The following is a 16,301-nucleotide window of genomic DNA, read 5'->3' as shown; positions in this document are numbered from 1 at the left end:
TCATTTTGTATGATGACAGGTATATTGAGAATACAACACTGTGTATTCCTTATCACCTGAGATACCAGCCTGAAGCTCCAGATGGCAAATGCCAGAAGGTGAACTGACCCACTGAAAGAAGCCCATGGGAGATAAGTAGAAAGCCCATGGGATACAAGTAGAAATCATAAAATACAGTGTGGTCCAGAACACAAAATCACAGCCCAGGTATGGCATGAATATGATTATATGACGTCACAATGATATGAGGAATATGTTTTGTCATGTCTTTTACATGAACATTATAATGAAAGATGTTTACTTACCCTCCAGGTTCTTTGTGGATGTGAGCCACACGAAGGACAGGAAGTTTGTAACAATCAACAGTAACTCCAAGACGACGTCTGAGGTTAGGGTGGTGAGTTCCTCCTCACCAATGGGAGAGCCCCAGCTGGTGCAGGCTAGGATAGAGGGGACGGAATACTACATGGAACATCAGGGTGGCAAGTTCTTCTTCCTCACAAACCATGGCAGTGCAGCTGATTACAAGGTGCTGATGTTTAAGGAAGATTATTCCATATTTAAGTAATAACTTAGCATATTTGGTAGTATTGAGCCACCCAAGAGATTTCAACATTAAGTAACAGATAGGGCTATGGTTATGTAGGATAAACTGATATCTTAACTTAATCCACCGTTGTTTTTAATGCTGAGACATTGGCAATTATTTCATTGCCAACAGGGTTTACATGCCATTATTACTATTATGTAGACGATACTGACAAAAGTATTTCCCTGTACCAGCTGATGTGTGCTCCAACTGATGCCACTTCATCATCAGAGTGGAGAGAAGTGGTGCCTGCCAGACCCAGTGGCAGGGTGGTTGACATGGACATGTTCCACCAGGGATGTGTCTTGGCTGAGAAGAGGGGAGGAGTGCCTGCCATCACTGTTGTACCTACAGACAGGGCCCAAGACACTTACTCCTTTAAGGTGATAATATACCTAGAGCTTTGTTTCCCATTGTGACTAATCTTAGAACATTTTTGATGTGTTGATGAAGGTTAGATATTCAGGTGGTACCGTAAGATAAGTAGGTTACTCAAGCCACTGGATGATTTTGTTACCAGTCAGAAGTATCAGACAGCAGATAGAGTCACTGCCGAAAGACAGTGGGTGCTGTCTAAAACATTCATGATTTTACTTGGGTTGTAAGTTTGAACAAAATGGACCAGCAGTTTTATTGTAGGAAGTGAGTCAGTCTGTTCTTATCAAAGTGATTCTGTTTCAAAAGTATCAGACGGACAACTGTCATCAGACGGACATGTAGATTAGTCTGAAGTGTTTTTTGTAAGTTTTTCTTGGATGTTTTGTCCGCTCCAGTTGCCGACGTGGGCCTGTATGATCAAGCCTGGTGCCAACACCACAGCTGACACCTCGGGTTACAGGTTCACCCTGTCCTCCCCCATCCACCCTGAGGTGGAGTTTGAATTCCACCTGCCCACCAAACAACTCTGGAAGCAAACAACAGAGGGCCCCCCTGCTGTACCAAATCATTATGTCATGCACAGGCTCATGGCAACAAGTCAGGTACATCTACAAACAGCTCTTTAATTTATTACTTCCTTTGGTGAAGAAAAGAAGGGCTTTTCTGTTGTTTTTTTCAGTTGAGATTTACATCTGAATTAAAGAAACATTGTGACTTAAACAGGTGAATATAAGTTACAATTTAAAGTTAGATAAAATAAACTAGATGTTTTTCTCTTTCCCTGGGGTCAGAGACATCATATATATAATCACAAAACTGCTAAAAGATTGTGATTATTGATTATACATGCACAAAGTCTCAGATAAAAACTGAAAATCTGTGAATACATATTATGAACACGATCAACTAGCTATAGTATAAGAAGCGCAAAAGGATAGGAGATGATTTCAAACAAGTGTTATTATTATATTCGGATGTTATCAGAATAAAGATTTACCTGATAACTGTTCACTTACAAATGTACACATGTGACCTTCTTAGGATGGGACAAGTGTTCCCCTGACTGTGTTCCACAAGAAGGATGTGGAATATGCAGGGAAGAACCCACTCCTGGTGCATGCCTATGGTGCCTATGGTGAAGATGTGAACATGGGCTTCAGGTCTGAAAGACTGGTACTGTTGGAGAGAGGATGGGTCCTTGCCTTCTGCCATATCAGGTGAGAGTTTACATAGGTACTTGAAACATGGACTAAAGCTGTTAAAAGATCACTTCTAGTCACTATTTTGTCAATACATTCAGTGCTGTTGATCTAGATGAGCAATTAATAGTTGCAAATGTCGGGACAAGTCTTCTGCTGGTGTAACTGTGTTGTAACCTGATTATGCTTGTCATCTTACCATATGCTAGAGGTGGAGGTGAGCTCGGGAGGCAATGGTACCACCAAGGCAGACTGCTGAATAAAGAACAAAGTTTCCAGGTAGTGTCTTCCTAAAACTTCTGATGGGTTTTTCATCAATGGTTTCCAAATTGTAGGTTATTCATACCTTCTTACTTATATCAATCTTTAGATATACATGTTCAGGCTAACTATATATTCCCTATTCATTTAAGGCTCTTTATGGTCAATGTTGACAATGGTAAAATCCTAATTCACATCAACCATACAGTATCAGCTATATCCCCTATCATGTCTCCAGGATTTGGAAAGCTGCATTGCCCACCTGCATGGAGCTGGCTACTCCTCCCCTGGTCTGACGGCAGCCTGCGGCACCAGCGCAGGGGGCACGGCTGTGGCTGCCCTGTGTAACAGGAGTCCTGATCTGATAGCTGCTGCAGTCATGAAGGTACAGTATGTTTGTAACCCTGGCATCAGCAGCAATCTGTGCTTCAAGGGCCATCTTCACAAGTACTGGAACTTGATCACTTTGGTTATATAAAAATAGAAAAGATTAGTTTTGTTGTTTAAAATTGCAAGGTTGATTAAGATGAAATGTGCTTTTAGTGAAAATGTTTAACTCTTTTTTTATTGACAAATCTTACATCTTTTAAACTAGATTTGCTACAAATTTATGTCATACAATGTATCAAGTTCACAAGTTCATTTTCACTGTCACCAGCACCATTGAGCAATACTGACATTTCAAACATGATTTGGCTGATATATGAATACAAAAGACAGTATCTTATCTCAAAGCAGTTTTTATAATCTTTTACCAACTGGAAGTGTTTTGCCTCTCAGGTTCCCTTTGTGGATGTGCTGAGTGTGATGCTGGACCGATGTCTCCCCCTGACCGCACAGGAGTTCCAGGAGTGGGGGGACCCTACTGCAGAACCTGATGTCTTCAAATATATACAGTCCTACTGTCCTTACCACAATATAAAACAACAGGTAGCTAATGGAATTAACTACATGTACTAGGAGTGGGTACTGGTACAGAAAATTCAGGTTTGGTTCACGTCCAGGATATCAGATCCAGATCAGACCTGAACCTGGACTTGATTGTGCAAACTAGTCCTCAACTCTACTGCAATTGACATGCCATCATCTTTATCATGTATCTATGGGGACTGAAAATCTTGAGGTGGACTGAAAGTGGCTGTCTCTTAAAAGACCAAATTTGACTGGAAATTTTTTAGAAATTACTATAAACTCTACTTTGCTCCTGTTATTTTATTAGACCGGTAAGCCCCCAAACGTGTGAACAACTGCCAATATAATCCAGATTGATTTTTTTAGTTGTCATTCACTGGAGAACATGAACATTTCCACAACTCTCCCTTTTCCATAACATATCAGCACTATATCCCTATTTGTTACATTCCAGAGCTATCCTGCTATGTTGGTGACAGCTGCCCTAGATGATACAAGGGTACCATATTGGAGCCCACTTAAATATGTTGCAAAACTTCGCGGTCTTCAACAGCTAACTTCTCATCAGTCAAGCAACCACCAGGAAAGAATGACTGGACATGGCAATGATATGAACATCTGTAGAAATCTTCTTCTCCTACAAGTACATGAAAAGGGTGGTCACTTTGGCCATGACAGCCATGCTGTTGATTCTGAACAGGTAAGTACATGTACAATGTACGTTTATTTAATACAGGTCTCCAACTTTAAAAGTGTTTTTTTTTCATTATGACTCATTGTTTTAGAGCTCATGTTGCTAATTTTTGTCATGTTGAGCTTATGAAAATACAAATATCAATTTCAAGCCATGAACTTCAGATTTTTTTGACAGACAGGATTGAATCTTTTTCCCATCCCGATAAGCAACTTTCAATCCTGGCACGGAGGGAAGGATTCTAGAGACAGCCCTGATTTATTCATTTGCTCATATACTTCTCAAAGTGTAATGCAGATCTGTTTATGATGATTAACGTGCATTTCACAACAATATAATATTGTGTGAAACAAACTTAATAGATCTGATCTTCTTTTTCCAGGCTGCATTGGAGTACGCATTCTTGTACAAGGCACTTGGACTGTCCATGTTATGATGGAAGGTGTTTCAATTCATTTGCATCTAAGACATTAAAAAAAAAACAATCATACTTCCCAGCAAGTTGCTTAAATGACCGGACTGTATGACATACATGAATTGTCAATTTCCAAGTCACACAAAGCTTTTATTGGGAAACACCACTACAAATATCTCTATTAAGTAGGTATTGCCTGTATCCAAGTATCTAGAGACGTTTTTAATATTAAAATTTGAATGTTATCCTGTGTGTAATAATCACCAAATGGAATTATAGAGTCTAGATATTTGCATGACAATAATTACATCTATCATGTAAGACAAACTGAAATAGAGTCCCTAGGTGGATTTGATATTAATCCTAAAGTCCTTCAGTGCTTGAAGGGCAAAGCCAGTTCTCAGACTGAATCAGGTTGTATTGTCAATGATGTATTGAAGTCCAGAATGGATGTTTGTTTAACACCATGTACATATGGGAGTAATGTTAGATGGGAACTATAATTGTGTGTTCACTGCAAATTTGTGGTGATGCTAAATGGACTTGAACATGAATGAATAACCCATCATGTTTTGTCTTTTTAATTTAAAAATGTAACACCGTTCATGTCCCTTTCACCAAGGACGTTACATCAGCTGATGTAACGTCACACACTACTGCTCCACTCTCACTCTCCCTGACTTCATCAGCGGCAACATTCAGTTCATGCACACTTGTAGCCCGGATACCAGACTGTTTCCAGGGCCTATACAGCCCAACTCTTTGGCTCTAGTGCCAACGTTGCCCTAAGGAAATTCTACAGTAGGCCCCTAAGTTTTGCATGATAGATATTATTGAGATTGGACCGGGCTGGTATCCAGGCTAGCACGCCTGCGGCACAAGTTTGGACCCGGGCCAACCCAGCCTGGCCTGGAGTGCAACCTTGTTTCACTTTAGTCTGCTATCAAAGGTTTGTAAATATTTGTAAATGTGAAATATTCACGCAGAAGTTTCACAATCATTCTAAATAAAGATATTTTTGTACAGCTACTTTCAAAATATTTCTAAAATATTCACAGGAATTCAAAAAGATGAGTATTTTCTCAGTCAATTTTTTTTGAAAAGAATTTAATTATGGTGGCTCAGATATTCTTTTATTCAAAATAATTCAGACTAATTACAAATATCACCTGAAAACCCGCATGGTGACTTGGAGTGGACTCTACTGAGATTCTTTGATAATTTGTCAATTGAAGAAACTGATCAGGTTTTCAACCTATTAAGGCATAGAATGGTAATATAAGAAGGGGAGAAAGTCAGAGGGAAAAATCTTGTATTGTTGAATTTGAGTCTCAGCTGTTGTCTGCTCGTTACAAAAACCCAAGAGATGGCAGATTAGTATTTGATATTACACTAGTCACTATTATAGCAATGGTTAATTAGTTTTTGTTGACTGCAGTCCTGTATCAGCTTGAATTATACTCTCAGGATATTCTAGCAAGCCTAATCTTGTCTGCATCTTACACACTGCACGCCAATTCAAGATAAGAAAAGTAGCATTCAAACATATCACTTTATTCATAATCACATTGATACTTCACATAAATATTATCAGAAAATTTCATGGTGGATTTTGTGTTTTCAAACGTGAATCTCAGTTGCCTTTTCTATACATATAGTGCACAGTGCATAAAATTGAAATGTCTGAGAACTTCCAAAGATCATTCCTACTTAAGTACATCAAGCATAAGAAAGCAAAGCCTTGTCTGGCTTCATAAGCAAAGTCACAAGTGTATTGTTGCACCTCTATAGCTCTAGAGTTGTAATATTCGTCACCTGTGGCGTTACATAAAGGTTGTAAATTAGTCTGCCACTCAGAATGTGTTTACGATGTCCAAAGCAGCTGGTGACGCAGATCCGACATTTCTTAAATGACTGATACAGGAGGCTTATAATCAGACTGGTTTGTTTGCAAATTTTTAAGGCACAGGAAAATCAGTGTCCTGTATCAGATGATCGTCCTGAAAAAAAGATTGATAGATCAAAATTTTTACATCCCTTGAATACTTGCATTCGAGAACTGGTCGTCGTTTCTGTAATAAACTCTTGCACTGCCAATATCTGAAAACTGGTCATTGTTTTCGTAGGTGACTCCTCTGGCTGAGTCCGTGCCCGAGAACTGGTAATCGTTCTGGCAGTTTCTGTTTGTAGTGTTCCTTTGTCCATCAGCATTGTCCTGCTGTTGGACTGCTGGACACTTGCTCACACAGACAGCTTTCACTCCAACAATAACAGAACAGCAAACGAAACATGCCAGTCCAACAAGGATGAGCTGTATCGCAGACAGTCCAGGACGATTTGCTACCTCCTTGCTTTCAACCTGCGCCGTGGCATCCCTAAACATAGTATGGGGCTGAGATGTGTGTTTGATCGTTCTTGTGCTGGATACACCTGGATTGTTAAAATGTTCATACGTCACTGGGCTAGTGTAAGTACCTTCCATTCTGTAGTTATGTGATGGCATTTGCAACGTGGAGAAGTACCTTCTCCCTGTTTCATACTCTGTGCTGCCTGAGCCGCTGGTCTTGTTAGAGACACACCTCAGATCGTCCAGCCGAATCCACCTGAGTCTTTTAAGTACTAGTAGTCTAGTGACAGGATGTTCACAGGTGATGCTCCACTGCAAGTGTTTGTTCATCAGCATCCATCTTTTCATCTCTCGCAGCCTGCAGTCGCACAGGATCCCGTTTCGCGACAAAATCAGACGTGAGATGTGCTTAAGTTCTTCAACTCCGATGATTGACGTTATAGGATTATAAGTCATCATGAGCTCAAGGGGCTGATGTGTCTGATCTGTCCCCCGAGGGATGCTGGAAAGGCAATTTTTATTCAGACTCAGCTTTCTCAGTCTGGTGAGTCCAACAAATGCCGCACCATCATTGTAGTGTAGTCGGTTATTATCCAAGTTCAGGACTTTGAGCTTGGCCAGTCCCCTGAATGTCTCGGCCTCTAAGCGGCTGATTTTGTTCCCATACAGGGAGAGTTCCAGCAGATTCGTCAAGGTTTGAAATGACCCCGGTTGGATAGTCATAACCTGGCTTCCCTGTATGATTAACGCCGTCAACAATTCGAGACGAGTAAAGTCCCCCGTCATGATCTTCGGGATATTCTGATGCAAGATCATGAATCGTTCCAGACTTGGTGGTAACGGTTTGGGAATGGAGCGGAAAGAACAGACTGTACTGCAAGTGAGCCTGGTAATGCTCCCATTGTAAATACCAGAGTACGTCGCAGAACAGCACTTCAAGTTCGGGTAGGAAGCTGTGCAACCTAGTCCACTCCATGCCAGAAATATGACCAAACTGAGCAGTCCCGTGGAAGCCATGTCAGAGTTGTGCCACTATGAAGATGCCAAAGCAAAGTCTTTTGCTTAAATCTTAGAGACTCGCCTACAGAGTCAAGAAAAAAACTGAAGAGTACACGAGGTTCCTTATGTCTTTTTCTTACAGCCAGGTGCTGAGGAAACCAATGTCCGTGTCAACACAAATCTCTCCAACGTCTAGGTTGAGCGGACAGGCCGGTTTGGGATCCAGAAACTCGGCCTCCGCCCTTCTGGCTGCCTATATGTTTACCAGCCCTTTTTTCACAGCCGTTTTCCAGTCAGAAGTCTTTTGAAATGAAAAATACCAGCTCGCACGTAGTATGTGTGGATGAATAGTTATAACTGAGGCGTAGGAACTAATAATAACTGTCTGCAGCTGAATTGAATAATCATGGAAAATACAAAAAATGTACTCGGATCGTGAGGGCACGAGCTAATGCAGCGCTACCAGTTATTGTGTACTACCGGTCCATTTTGGACCAGGCACACATGTCAAGGTTTTATTAAAGATCTAGTCTATACTGTGCAAAAGCCAGTTTGTCTTGGTAAATAAAGAATAACAACGAAATAAGCTTGCATCCAGGCCTGCTTGCATCCAGCTACACAACAGAATAAGGAGGTGAATAACATACATATCGCAAGCTGTAGTTTTTGGTAGGCCAACTACGTACTCTGATGCGTTTTGTATCTTTCATTTCGTTATTTGCTGTTTTGGGAAATGGAGGGAAAATGATGGAAGCGTGGGTATCATTAATATGGCCTTGCATGGCCTATGTGTAGAGTAATACACGGTATGTAATGGCATTAGTTCTTCAGGTGAGTTATAGCCTGAAAAGTAAGCTGACTTGATGACTGTACGTCCCCAGGAGGCTGACCTCCATGCCGTACATCGCGGGGAGGGAGATGGACCTGGGGCAGACGGAGGACCTGCGGGACCACTGGCTGCAGTACGGGCTGGACTCCGCGCGCTTGACCCCGTACGACATCCTGCTGTCCTACCCCAGCAGTGACGAAAACAGGTGACTTTGTAGCAGCCTGTTGTTTCTTCAGGGTACTGCATGATACTAACCTGCTATCCAGTCTACCGTGGCTTGGCCAGGCTCTTTTGGGGGCTGATGAAGCCTTCTACAACCGGGGTAATATCTGGCACCCGGAAGGAGTTCAATTAGATATGCGCATGACACATAATCAAACTCTGTCCTACTTGGTGAAAATCCTACCAGGTGCAAACGATTACTCTGGCCGCAGAGAGCTTTATCTGTCCCCCACAGAGCCTGGCCAAGCCACGGAACAGACTGGATACCAGGTTAGCATAATACAGGCGTGCTAGTTTATTACATTACAAATTGTCTAATAGACTGGGAGGGGGCTAGAGTCATTGATAGAGAGGAAAACAGATGAACTCGCTGGAGGGATTTAGTTACTTCACAAAATTGTCTCGGCAAAAATATTTTGCTTAAGGCTAAAGCAGGATGCTAAGACTCCATAAAGGTATGTAGGGGGATAGAAGGATGAACTTGGGAATGTCATGTACTTACTTCTTTCTGTCAATGTTTGACATCCTGTCTTTTAATCGGAGGGCTGGTTTTGTGAAGTTGTTCATAGCGGAGTCCTGGTGTTCTGAAATGGGGTAACGTTAGCATTGGCACTGGATTCTAATACAGCTAGACTTATCCAGTTTCAAAGTCTGCAATTGCTGTTCTAAGAAAGCTGCTAGAGGGAGCAAACTTATGTCCCTTATTCCCTAGCACTAGTGCTACCTACCAGCCAAAGACCGTGGGATTCTCATTAATACTTGCTATTAAAACTGTAAGAAAAGATAAATAAGAATGGTAAATAAGGGAAGAAAAATCTTCTTCTGAAGTTTATCCTCACTGATCCAAGAGACCGCAGCAAATGTGTAACCTCTGCTGACTTCAGTAGGACATGCCCTGACAGATTAGTTAACACTTAACTGAAAGGCTTTCTGATGTTCAAATACAAAACCTGTAATACAGTTTCAGAAGTGTAGGAAAAACTGGTGGCCTGTAAAATCTAACACACTATTCATTTCCAACACTTCACAAATACTAGTAGTTAGAAGACGGCCATGCAATGTCTGCCAAAGACGTAACAGGTGTTTCCAAACTTTCCAACTCTCGTAACTTTTTAAATCCCGTTAAATCTCGCGAGACTAATTAACTTCTATTAGCCTTAGAAAGCATCCAAACGAGAAGCACTCCCCACATGGAAAATGCAGGTGAACATATGAATAGACATGAATATGCTGTAATATACAGCCAGTTGAACTTTATTTTTAACAGGCATCAGCACCCAATATCAGACATCTATGCTGATACACGATATCTGAATCACAGTGATATGGATCTATTTCATCGCGTTTGGATGCTATCGCAATTGGCTAGCAACAGCACAACAATATGGCCGCCGAAGAACAAGTTTTCTCCAGGGAGAAGAATCACGTTTAACACAGGTATGGAGACTCAAAACATCCTGTAACACACGTATGTACAATGGTTTGATCGTGTAGTGGGATTATCCTGCCTTATTGCGCTTACTTTTTGTCCCGCTGACCAATCCAACAGGTGGTCTACTTTCCTCCATGTCAAGATTCTCATTGGCGGCAAAGTTTGTTTTGTAAAAATTCGATTAGCATTTGCTACTATTAAACTGCTTCTTTTGGATCGAGTTTTTGTTAAGTGCTAGAAAGTCAATACAGCTTTTTGCCTTCAACATAACTTCCCACATTATGCATAGCAACATGGCCAGGCTATGTGATAAAAGGTGATGGTGGGCTAGCCTAGCGACATTCTACCAGTTTCGCATCTTAAATTTGACGCCAACGAAGTCATTCGACTGTTACAGGTGTCATTGAAACTTTCTAAACGGCGAACCGTTGACTAGGTCCAACTAGACCAGGCTTCCACCTCAGAATTTGTTGTCAAATAAGGCCGAGGTGTTGAAAGTTGTGACAGTAATTTGATTAGAGGACCATAACCGTGTGAAGACTGTTTGCATTGTCGTAAATGACACACCTCAATTGCACTCAAAAGTGAGCCTTAAGGGCTATCATCTGTCCAACATGGCGCCCTTCCAACTGTAGCTTCCCTGTGACTTGTTTATAACTTGTGGTTTTCTGCTTTATTCATGAATTACCCATAAAAATCTCAATATTTCATTTATTCATGATTATATAACATGAAACAGGTGAAGGTGTCTGTAGAAACTCGAAGAAGTTGATGAACATTTGGTTTTCAAGTAAGACAAGATGTCAGTTTGGTATTGCTTATTTCTTTGGCAGTGCTCATTCAGGAGGGGTAGTCACTGTATGAAACATGTGAGCTGAATGATTTTGTTCTGCAGAAAACACCCTGTGAAGACAAATGTAAATATGGCCACACAAGAAATGGACGAACGCCTGCGGTGGCTGGAAACACGCATCACGTCTTCATTAAGACCAAGGAATGAGGATCTTAAAAATCTCTTCACAAATGATGAAACAAGGTAGGAAAAGTGAATCATTGCTTTTAAGTTTGATAATGAGGTAAATGGATTCTGGTTGGCAATGTTTGAAACAATTACCATACTCTGTCTTCTTTCAATGTACAAATTTATAGAAGGCATGAGATATGTTGTGTAAATGTTTCTATCCAGGATAACTTATGAGCACCCAAGTATCCAGCTTTATGGCTTGGTGAATTGGCATTATACAGGTGGAATATTAATCTGTATCATTGAAGAGAGAACCTATTGTGCCCCCAAAGCCTTTGTCATATGCACTAAGATAAGTATGTATCTAAGATGACAATCTGCAATAGGTAGTAAACGAAAAAATAAATGTGCATGAACAAGATTGTGTTTGATATTTTGTTCGTTTATTTTCTTCAGGTCTGTCCTTGTTGAATATATCACCAACGAAGACTTGAGATGTCTGTATATCTATGCAAAGTCTCCCAAGAACGGGCTGCAGGCTTCCCTCAGCCCTCCAGCTCAGCTGCCTGCAAAAGCTGTCTTCTTCCTGAAGACAGGCACCTCTGTCAAGCTCACAAAAGACAACATGGGTTAGTTTTAATTTTAGTTTTAATTTATTCTAATTGGTGAGATGAAGTTGTGACCTTCAAGTGTCTGTCAAACCTCTGCACGTTAAAGCTATAGGAAGAGTCGCTGATCAAATAGGATGACCTGACGAACACAGAGTGAATTGAGTGTGTCTGACTTTTTGAGCGGGGGCTTCTGATTTGTGTCAAATGAGGTCAGAGTTCAGGGCTGCTAATTAATTAATTTGATCTGCGCTCAAATGCTTCCATTTATCAAGAGTAGTATGAACCCCACTGTAGGGGAACCCTTTGTGTTTGGCTAAAATGCAAGCCATAGCAAAGCTGTATTGCAGAAATGGGTACTACTTGTAAAAACTAAAAGCATCGTGCTTCATCTCAGCTAAGGATGACTTAGGAAGAAGAAGAAGAAGTTACATTTACATCTAACGTTACCCAGGTGTTGATTATTTTACCCAGTTGTACATCCTTGTCATACACATATAGCTTGGTGTCCATATCATCGACAGCATTATTTGCTGCTGTACAAAGTTTGTGCACACTAATCAGTTCCAATCACATTTCTGTTGCAGATGCTAATGTTATATACATTGATGGAGCCAACATGCCCCTGGAGCACATGGATATGCTGGCCAGGGATGTGTTCCTACCGCTGCTGTGTACAGAAACAGAACATGCCGAGACAGTCGCTGGACCTGACAAACTCATGGACGTTCTACACAGACTCATGAGCAATGTGGAGGTGACACCATGGGCACCAACAGGTCTGTAATAGGCTGATAGCACAGTCACAATCAGTACAGAATCAAAGACAATGGATTTCTATGTCTAGATATGGAATTTGCTCATGAGAGGCTTGACTAGAGTGTGTTTTGCTCATCACACACTCACAGTCCATTCTATCGTCTGTTTCCTGTCAAACAATGTATTAGGGTAGGGAGTATTTCCCTGATCAAGTTAGCTACCAACAACTCCTTACCACAGATATTTTTGCCATGGGCATGAAGAATAGAATGATTCCTGTCTTTAGTGACTTCCAGTCCACGTAGACCAGTGAATTTTAATGAATCAGTCCCCAGAGTGGTCTTCTTCAGCAATTTTGACAATAAATCAAGTTGATGTGGGAAAAAGATGTACAGGAAATAGTTGTGTGTAGAATGCTGTCACCAGATAATTGTTTCTTTCCTTACTCCAGGGTTCTATTGTGCTGCCGCTGCCGTCCATCGAGGTCCTGGCAGAGGCTGCAGCAGCCACCAACCGGAGAGCGGCTGTCATCCACGTGCTGGAGTCCACTGTCATTGGCTGGATCAAGCAGATCAGAGTAGGTGTTTCTGTGATGTTGCAAACGCCAGTTGTCAGACATGTTAAAATGCCGTTACTAAATATTGTTGATTGTCATTTGTCAAAGTTTGAAAAAGTACTACATTTGTATTTTGAAGTTATTGTACTGTTTTGGCATTGTGATCCATCTACATCTAGAAACGCTGAAGGTTAGATATCCAGGTATTACGAAGAAATATACCTAGTAGACATGTACCTGCCAATGGATTTACTTTTTGTAATGATTTCGCTGGATGGAGAGACAGTGCTGCTAAAGCTCAAAGAGCAATTGAAGCAATTTTTAAAGGCCAGCTATTGCCACAAGTCCAATGTTTTGTGTTGTTGACTCCCTAGCTTGTGCCAAGCAACTGAGTTACAAATACCTTTTTCCTTGTCTCTCCTTAGGGTGTGCTGAAGCACGACCCAGTTGCTGAGCTGAGTCGCCTCAGCTCCAAGCCCCGCCCTCAGGATGAGGTGCAGGTGTGGTCCAATCACCTGTCCCGGCTCCACTCCATCAACTCCCAGCTGGACGCGCCCATCGCCTGTGACATCCTCCTCAACCTGGAGGAGGCTGACAGCTCCTACTCACACAGCTTCCAGAATGTTCGCAAGGAGATTGGAAAGGTGATTAAAAAAAAAAACTTTCTGTTGTTTCAAATACAAGTACAAAATTAAGTATGGTTGCTGGTTGCAGGTCTGAACTATGTAAATTTGTATGTGACAGATTTATGACAGGGGAGTAGTAGACTGTGCAAGGTGGTTGGTTGGCTACATTCGACCAAAATATATTTTGTACAGTTAATAATGTGCTGTTGAGAGCAACCTTTTGCAAGCTTTAGATGGATGCGAAGAGTGGTTGTGAAAGCAAAATGTCTTTGTCCTGTATCAACAGTTATCCACCAATGTAAATAAGTTTGCCACTCAGTTTTAACATATGCAGGAGTGCATTATGCTGGAAAATGTTGTGTTAGAGGTTTTTTTACTGTGTTTTTCAGGGTCGTAGATGGATGTTGCTAAAGGTAATATCTATAGCTGAATAATATGAAATTTGACACTTTTCTCTCTGCTCCAGGCTGTCCACGACACAAACGAGCACCTGCTGTACCTGAACACCATGAGGACCTGGCTGGACCGGCTCCAGTTGGGCCGCTCACCCAAGGAGATCCAGCAGATCTTCGCCCCCCTGGTGCACACCACCTACCTGGTCTGGATGCACTCCAAGTATTACCATGAGAAAAGGCAGTTCCAGACTCTGCTGAGAGTTGTTTCTAATGAGATTGTTGCCAAGTAAGTTGAGTTGACTACATTGAATTATTTACTTTGCTTTGCACAGTATAGATAATCCCATCAGTTACTGCGAAGAAATTACGAATTAGGTTTTAATGAATGGAAGCCCTAAAAATTCACAGGCCCCTAATTTTTTAGTAAGAGACTGCATGTGTTCGAAGTTCTGCTGCTGAAACAACTGTAGTAAAGCAATGCAATGTGATAAGTTGCAAAAACTGCAAACATAAGTCTACAGTGAATATTTCCTAATTCACAGTATATTATACAAATTCTATCAGGTCAGAAAGCATGGTGGGAGATGATCTTCTGCAGGACACCGTCCAGTCCTACTCTCGCCTGAAGGACGCCTTAAGAGTGTGTGCCGCGTACAGGGGAACCTATCTGGACTGGCGAGAGAAGGCCAACGCAATGAACAAGGAGAAAGTGGAAGAGAGTGCCACTTCATTGTGAGTGATTTTGGAAGGGTTGTATGTAGAGTAAAGTTTGAAGACTTGAGGACCTACTAGCCATTCCTCATAAAAGCCCAACTACATTATGATTATAGAACTTGCAGCAATTCATCCTCAAAGTAAAAGGAGATAAAGAATTGATTTAAACTACTATCAGGAAAGGTAAACTCTTAGAAAATGATTTTTTTTACATGCATGCATAGTTCAGTAGATTAGAAGATTGTGTCATATAGGAAAAATTCTACTGTTAAGGTTAGTTGTCAATTATGATCATAGTAATGATATTTCCCAATGACATCCGAGCCCTGACCAGATGATGAAATGACTGTGGTCACACTCAACCAAACATTAATTATCATCAGATCAACTTAACGTTCCAACCATGCTACCTTCCAGGATCCACAGACCCCAGGGTCAGCTGTGGGCCACCAAGCTGTACGGCACCCATGCCTACGACCCCAGGAGGCCTGCCCAGAAGAACGAGAGCACCACCAGCCTGGGGGTGGAGGAGGAGTGGAAGGACTCCCCCTGGCCTCCCCGCAACGCTCGCTGCTTCGACCTGATGAACAGGTTCATGGAAAGGTGTGTCCAAATCTTTGTTGGAAGTCAAGATTTAAAAGAAGGTTGAAAGAATATTCAATTTGAAATAAGCCATGAAAAAGGTTGATTTTTTCATTGGCTGGATCCAACAGCATAGTATAACATGTGTGTTACTACCGGTATAGCCATCATCCCAGGGCTTTGCTCACTGGTGTACCCATTGTATACAGTACTACAACTCTACTAAGTACATTTGGCAAAGGAGCATCATGATACCCAAGGTTGTTTGATATGCATGTCAGGATTATATCATTCTACATAATATAGATTGCTTATTTGGGCCATAAAATACTTAATTACAGAGCTGCCTCAGTCTCTGTTTACTACATTCATGTCATTCATTGATTCTGTAGGTGTAACGATGTCCTGGAGCTTGTTGAGACCACCCGGCACTTCCGTCTGCTGGAGTCTGCAGCAGAGATAGGTGGGGCAGGAGGCAGGAGCCTGGATGCACTGGTGCAGGAAATACACCAGAACTTTGCCAAGGCCATGGACGACTTCATCTCCTCGGCAGGAAACATCTTGGATGTGGACGACTCACATAACTTTGACAAGAGCTTCTTCAAGTTCAGATCTGTGGTTAAGGTTAGTATGCCTATTTTTAATCATACATTGTATTCAAATTTTAGTATAGCAATCAATCTATTTTCTGGCTTACTGTCAGGTGTTTTAAGGTGAGAGGCTTGCCTTAAATCTTTTAGTCTGAGACTCATAGTATTGCCACTATGGAAATTTATAAGGGAAGCACAATGCAACATGTAGAAGGTAGAACACTCAGGAT

General features: G+C 41.5%; 2 protein-coding genes across 2 annotated transcripts in view; both read left to right on the top strand.

The window, feature by feature from the left end:
• Positions 1-13: 13 nt before the first annotated feature.
• LOC118428336 (prolyl endopeptidase-like) lies at positions 14-5,014 on the top strand. Its single transcript, XM_035838399.1, has 10 exons — positions 14-19; positions 313-529; positions 784-972; positions 1,363-1,569; positions 2,009-2,184; positions 2,376-2,445; positions 2,666-2,812; positions 3,208-3,357; positions 3,794-4,039; positions 4,416-5,014. The coding sequence occupies exons 2-10, from the start codon at positions 416-418 to the stop codon at positions 4,467-4,469; spliced, it is 1,353 nt and encodes a 450-aa protein (XP_035694292.1). The 5' UTR covers positions 14-19; positions 313-415; the 3' UTR covers positions 4,470-5,014.
• A 5,082-nt stretch (positions 5,015-10,096) lies between these two features.
• Positions 10,097-16,301, top strand: part of LOC118426495 (dynein beta chain, flagellar outer arm-like) — a 60,566-nt gene continuing 54,361 nt past the window's right edge. Inside the window, 11 exon segments of the mRNA XM_035835941.1 lie at positions 10,097-10,282; positions 11,173-11,313; positions 11,698-11,870; positions 12,437-12,612; positions 12,614-12,628; positions 13,060-13,185; positions 13,590-13,808; positions 14,257-14,471; positions 14,750-14,917; positions 15,317-15,502; positions 15,874-16,105. Coding sequence (XP_035691834.1) covers positions 11,201-11,313; positions 11,698-11,870; positions 12,437-12,612; positions 12,614-12,628; positions 13,060-13,185; positions 13,590-13,808; positions 14,257-14,471; positions 14,750-14,917; positions 15,317-15,502; positions 15,874-16,105 — 1,623 coding nt within the window. The 5' untranslated portion in view covers positions 10,097-10,282; positions 11,173-11,200.

This window comes from Branchiostoma floridae, chromosome 1 (genome assembly GCF_000003815.2).
Source record: "Branchiostoma floridae strain S238N-H82 chromosome 1, Bfl_VNyyK, whole genome shotgun sequence".
Taxonomy (NCBI): Eukaryota; Metazoa; Chordata; class Leptocardii; order Amphioxiformes; family Branchiostomatidae; genus Branchiostoma; species Branchiostoma floridae.
The sequence above is the reverse complement of the archived record's forward strand: the minus strand, read 5'-3'. Positions and strand labels throughout refer to the sequence as shown.

Coding starts and splice junctions, on each gene's coding strand:
- LOC118428336 (XM_035838399.1), top strand. CDS start 416: ATGGGAGAGCCCCAGCTGGTGCAGGCTAGGATAGAGGGGACGGAATAC. Junction 1,570..2,008: donor GGCTCATGGCAACAAGTCAG/GTACATCTACAA, acceptor TGACCTTCTTAG/GATGGGACAAGTGTTCCCCT. Junction 4,040..4,415: donor ATGCTGTTGATTCTGAACAG/GTAAGTACATGT, acceptor TTCTTTTTCCAG/GCTGCATTGGAGTACGCATT.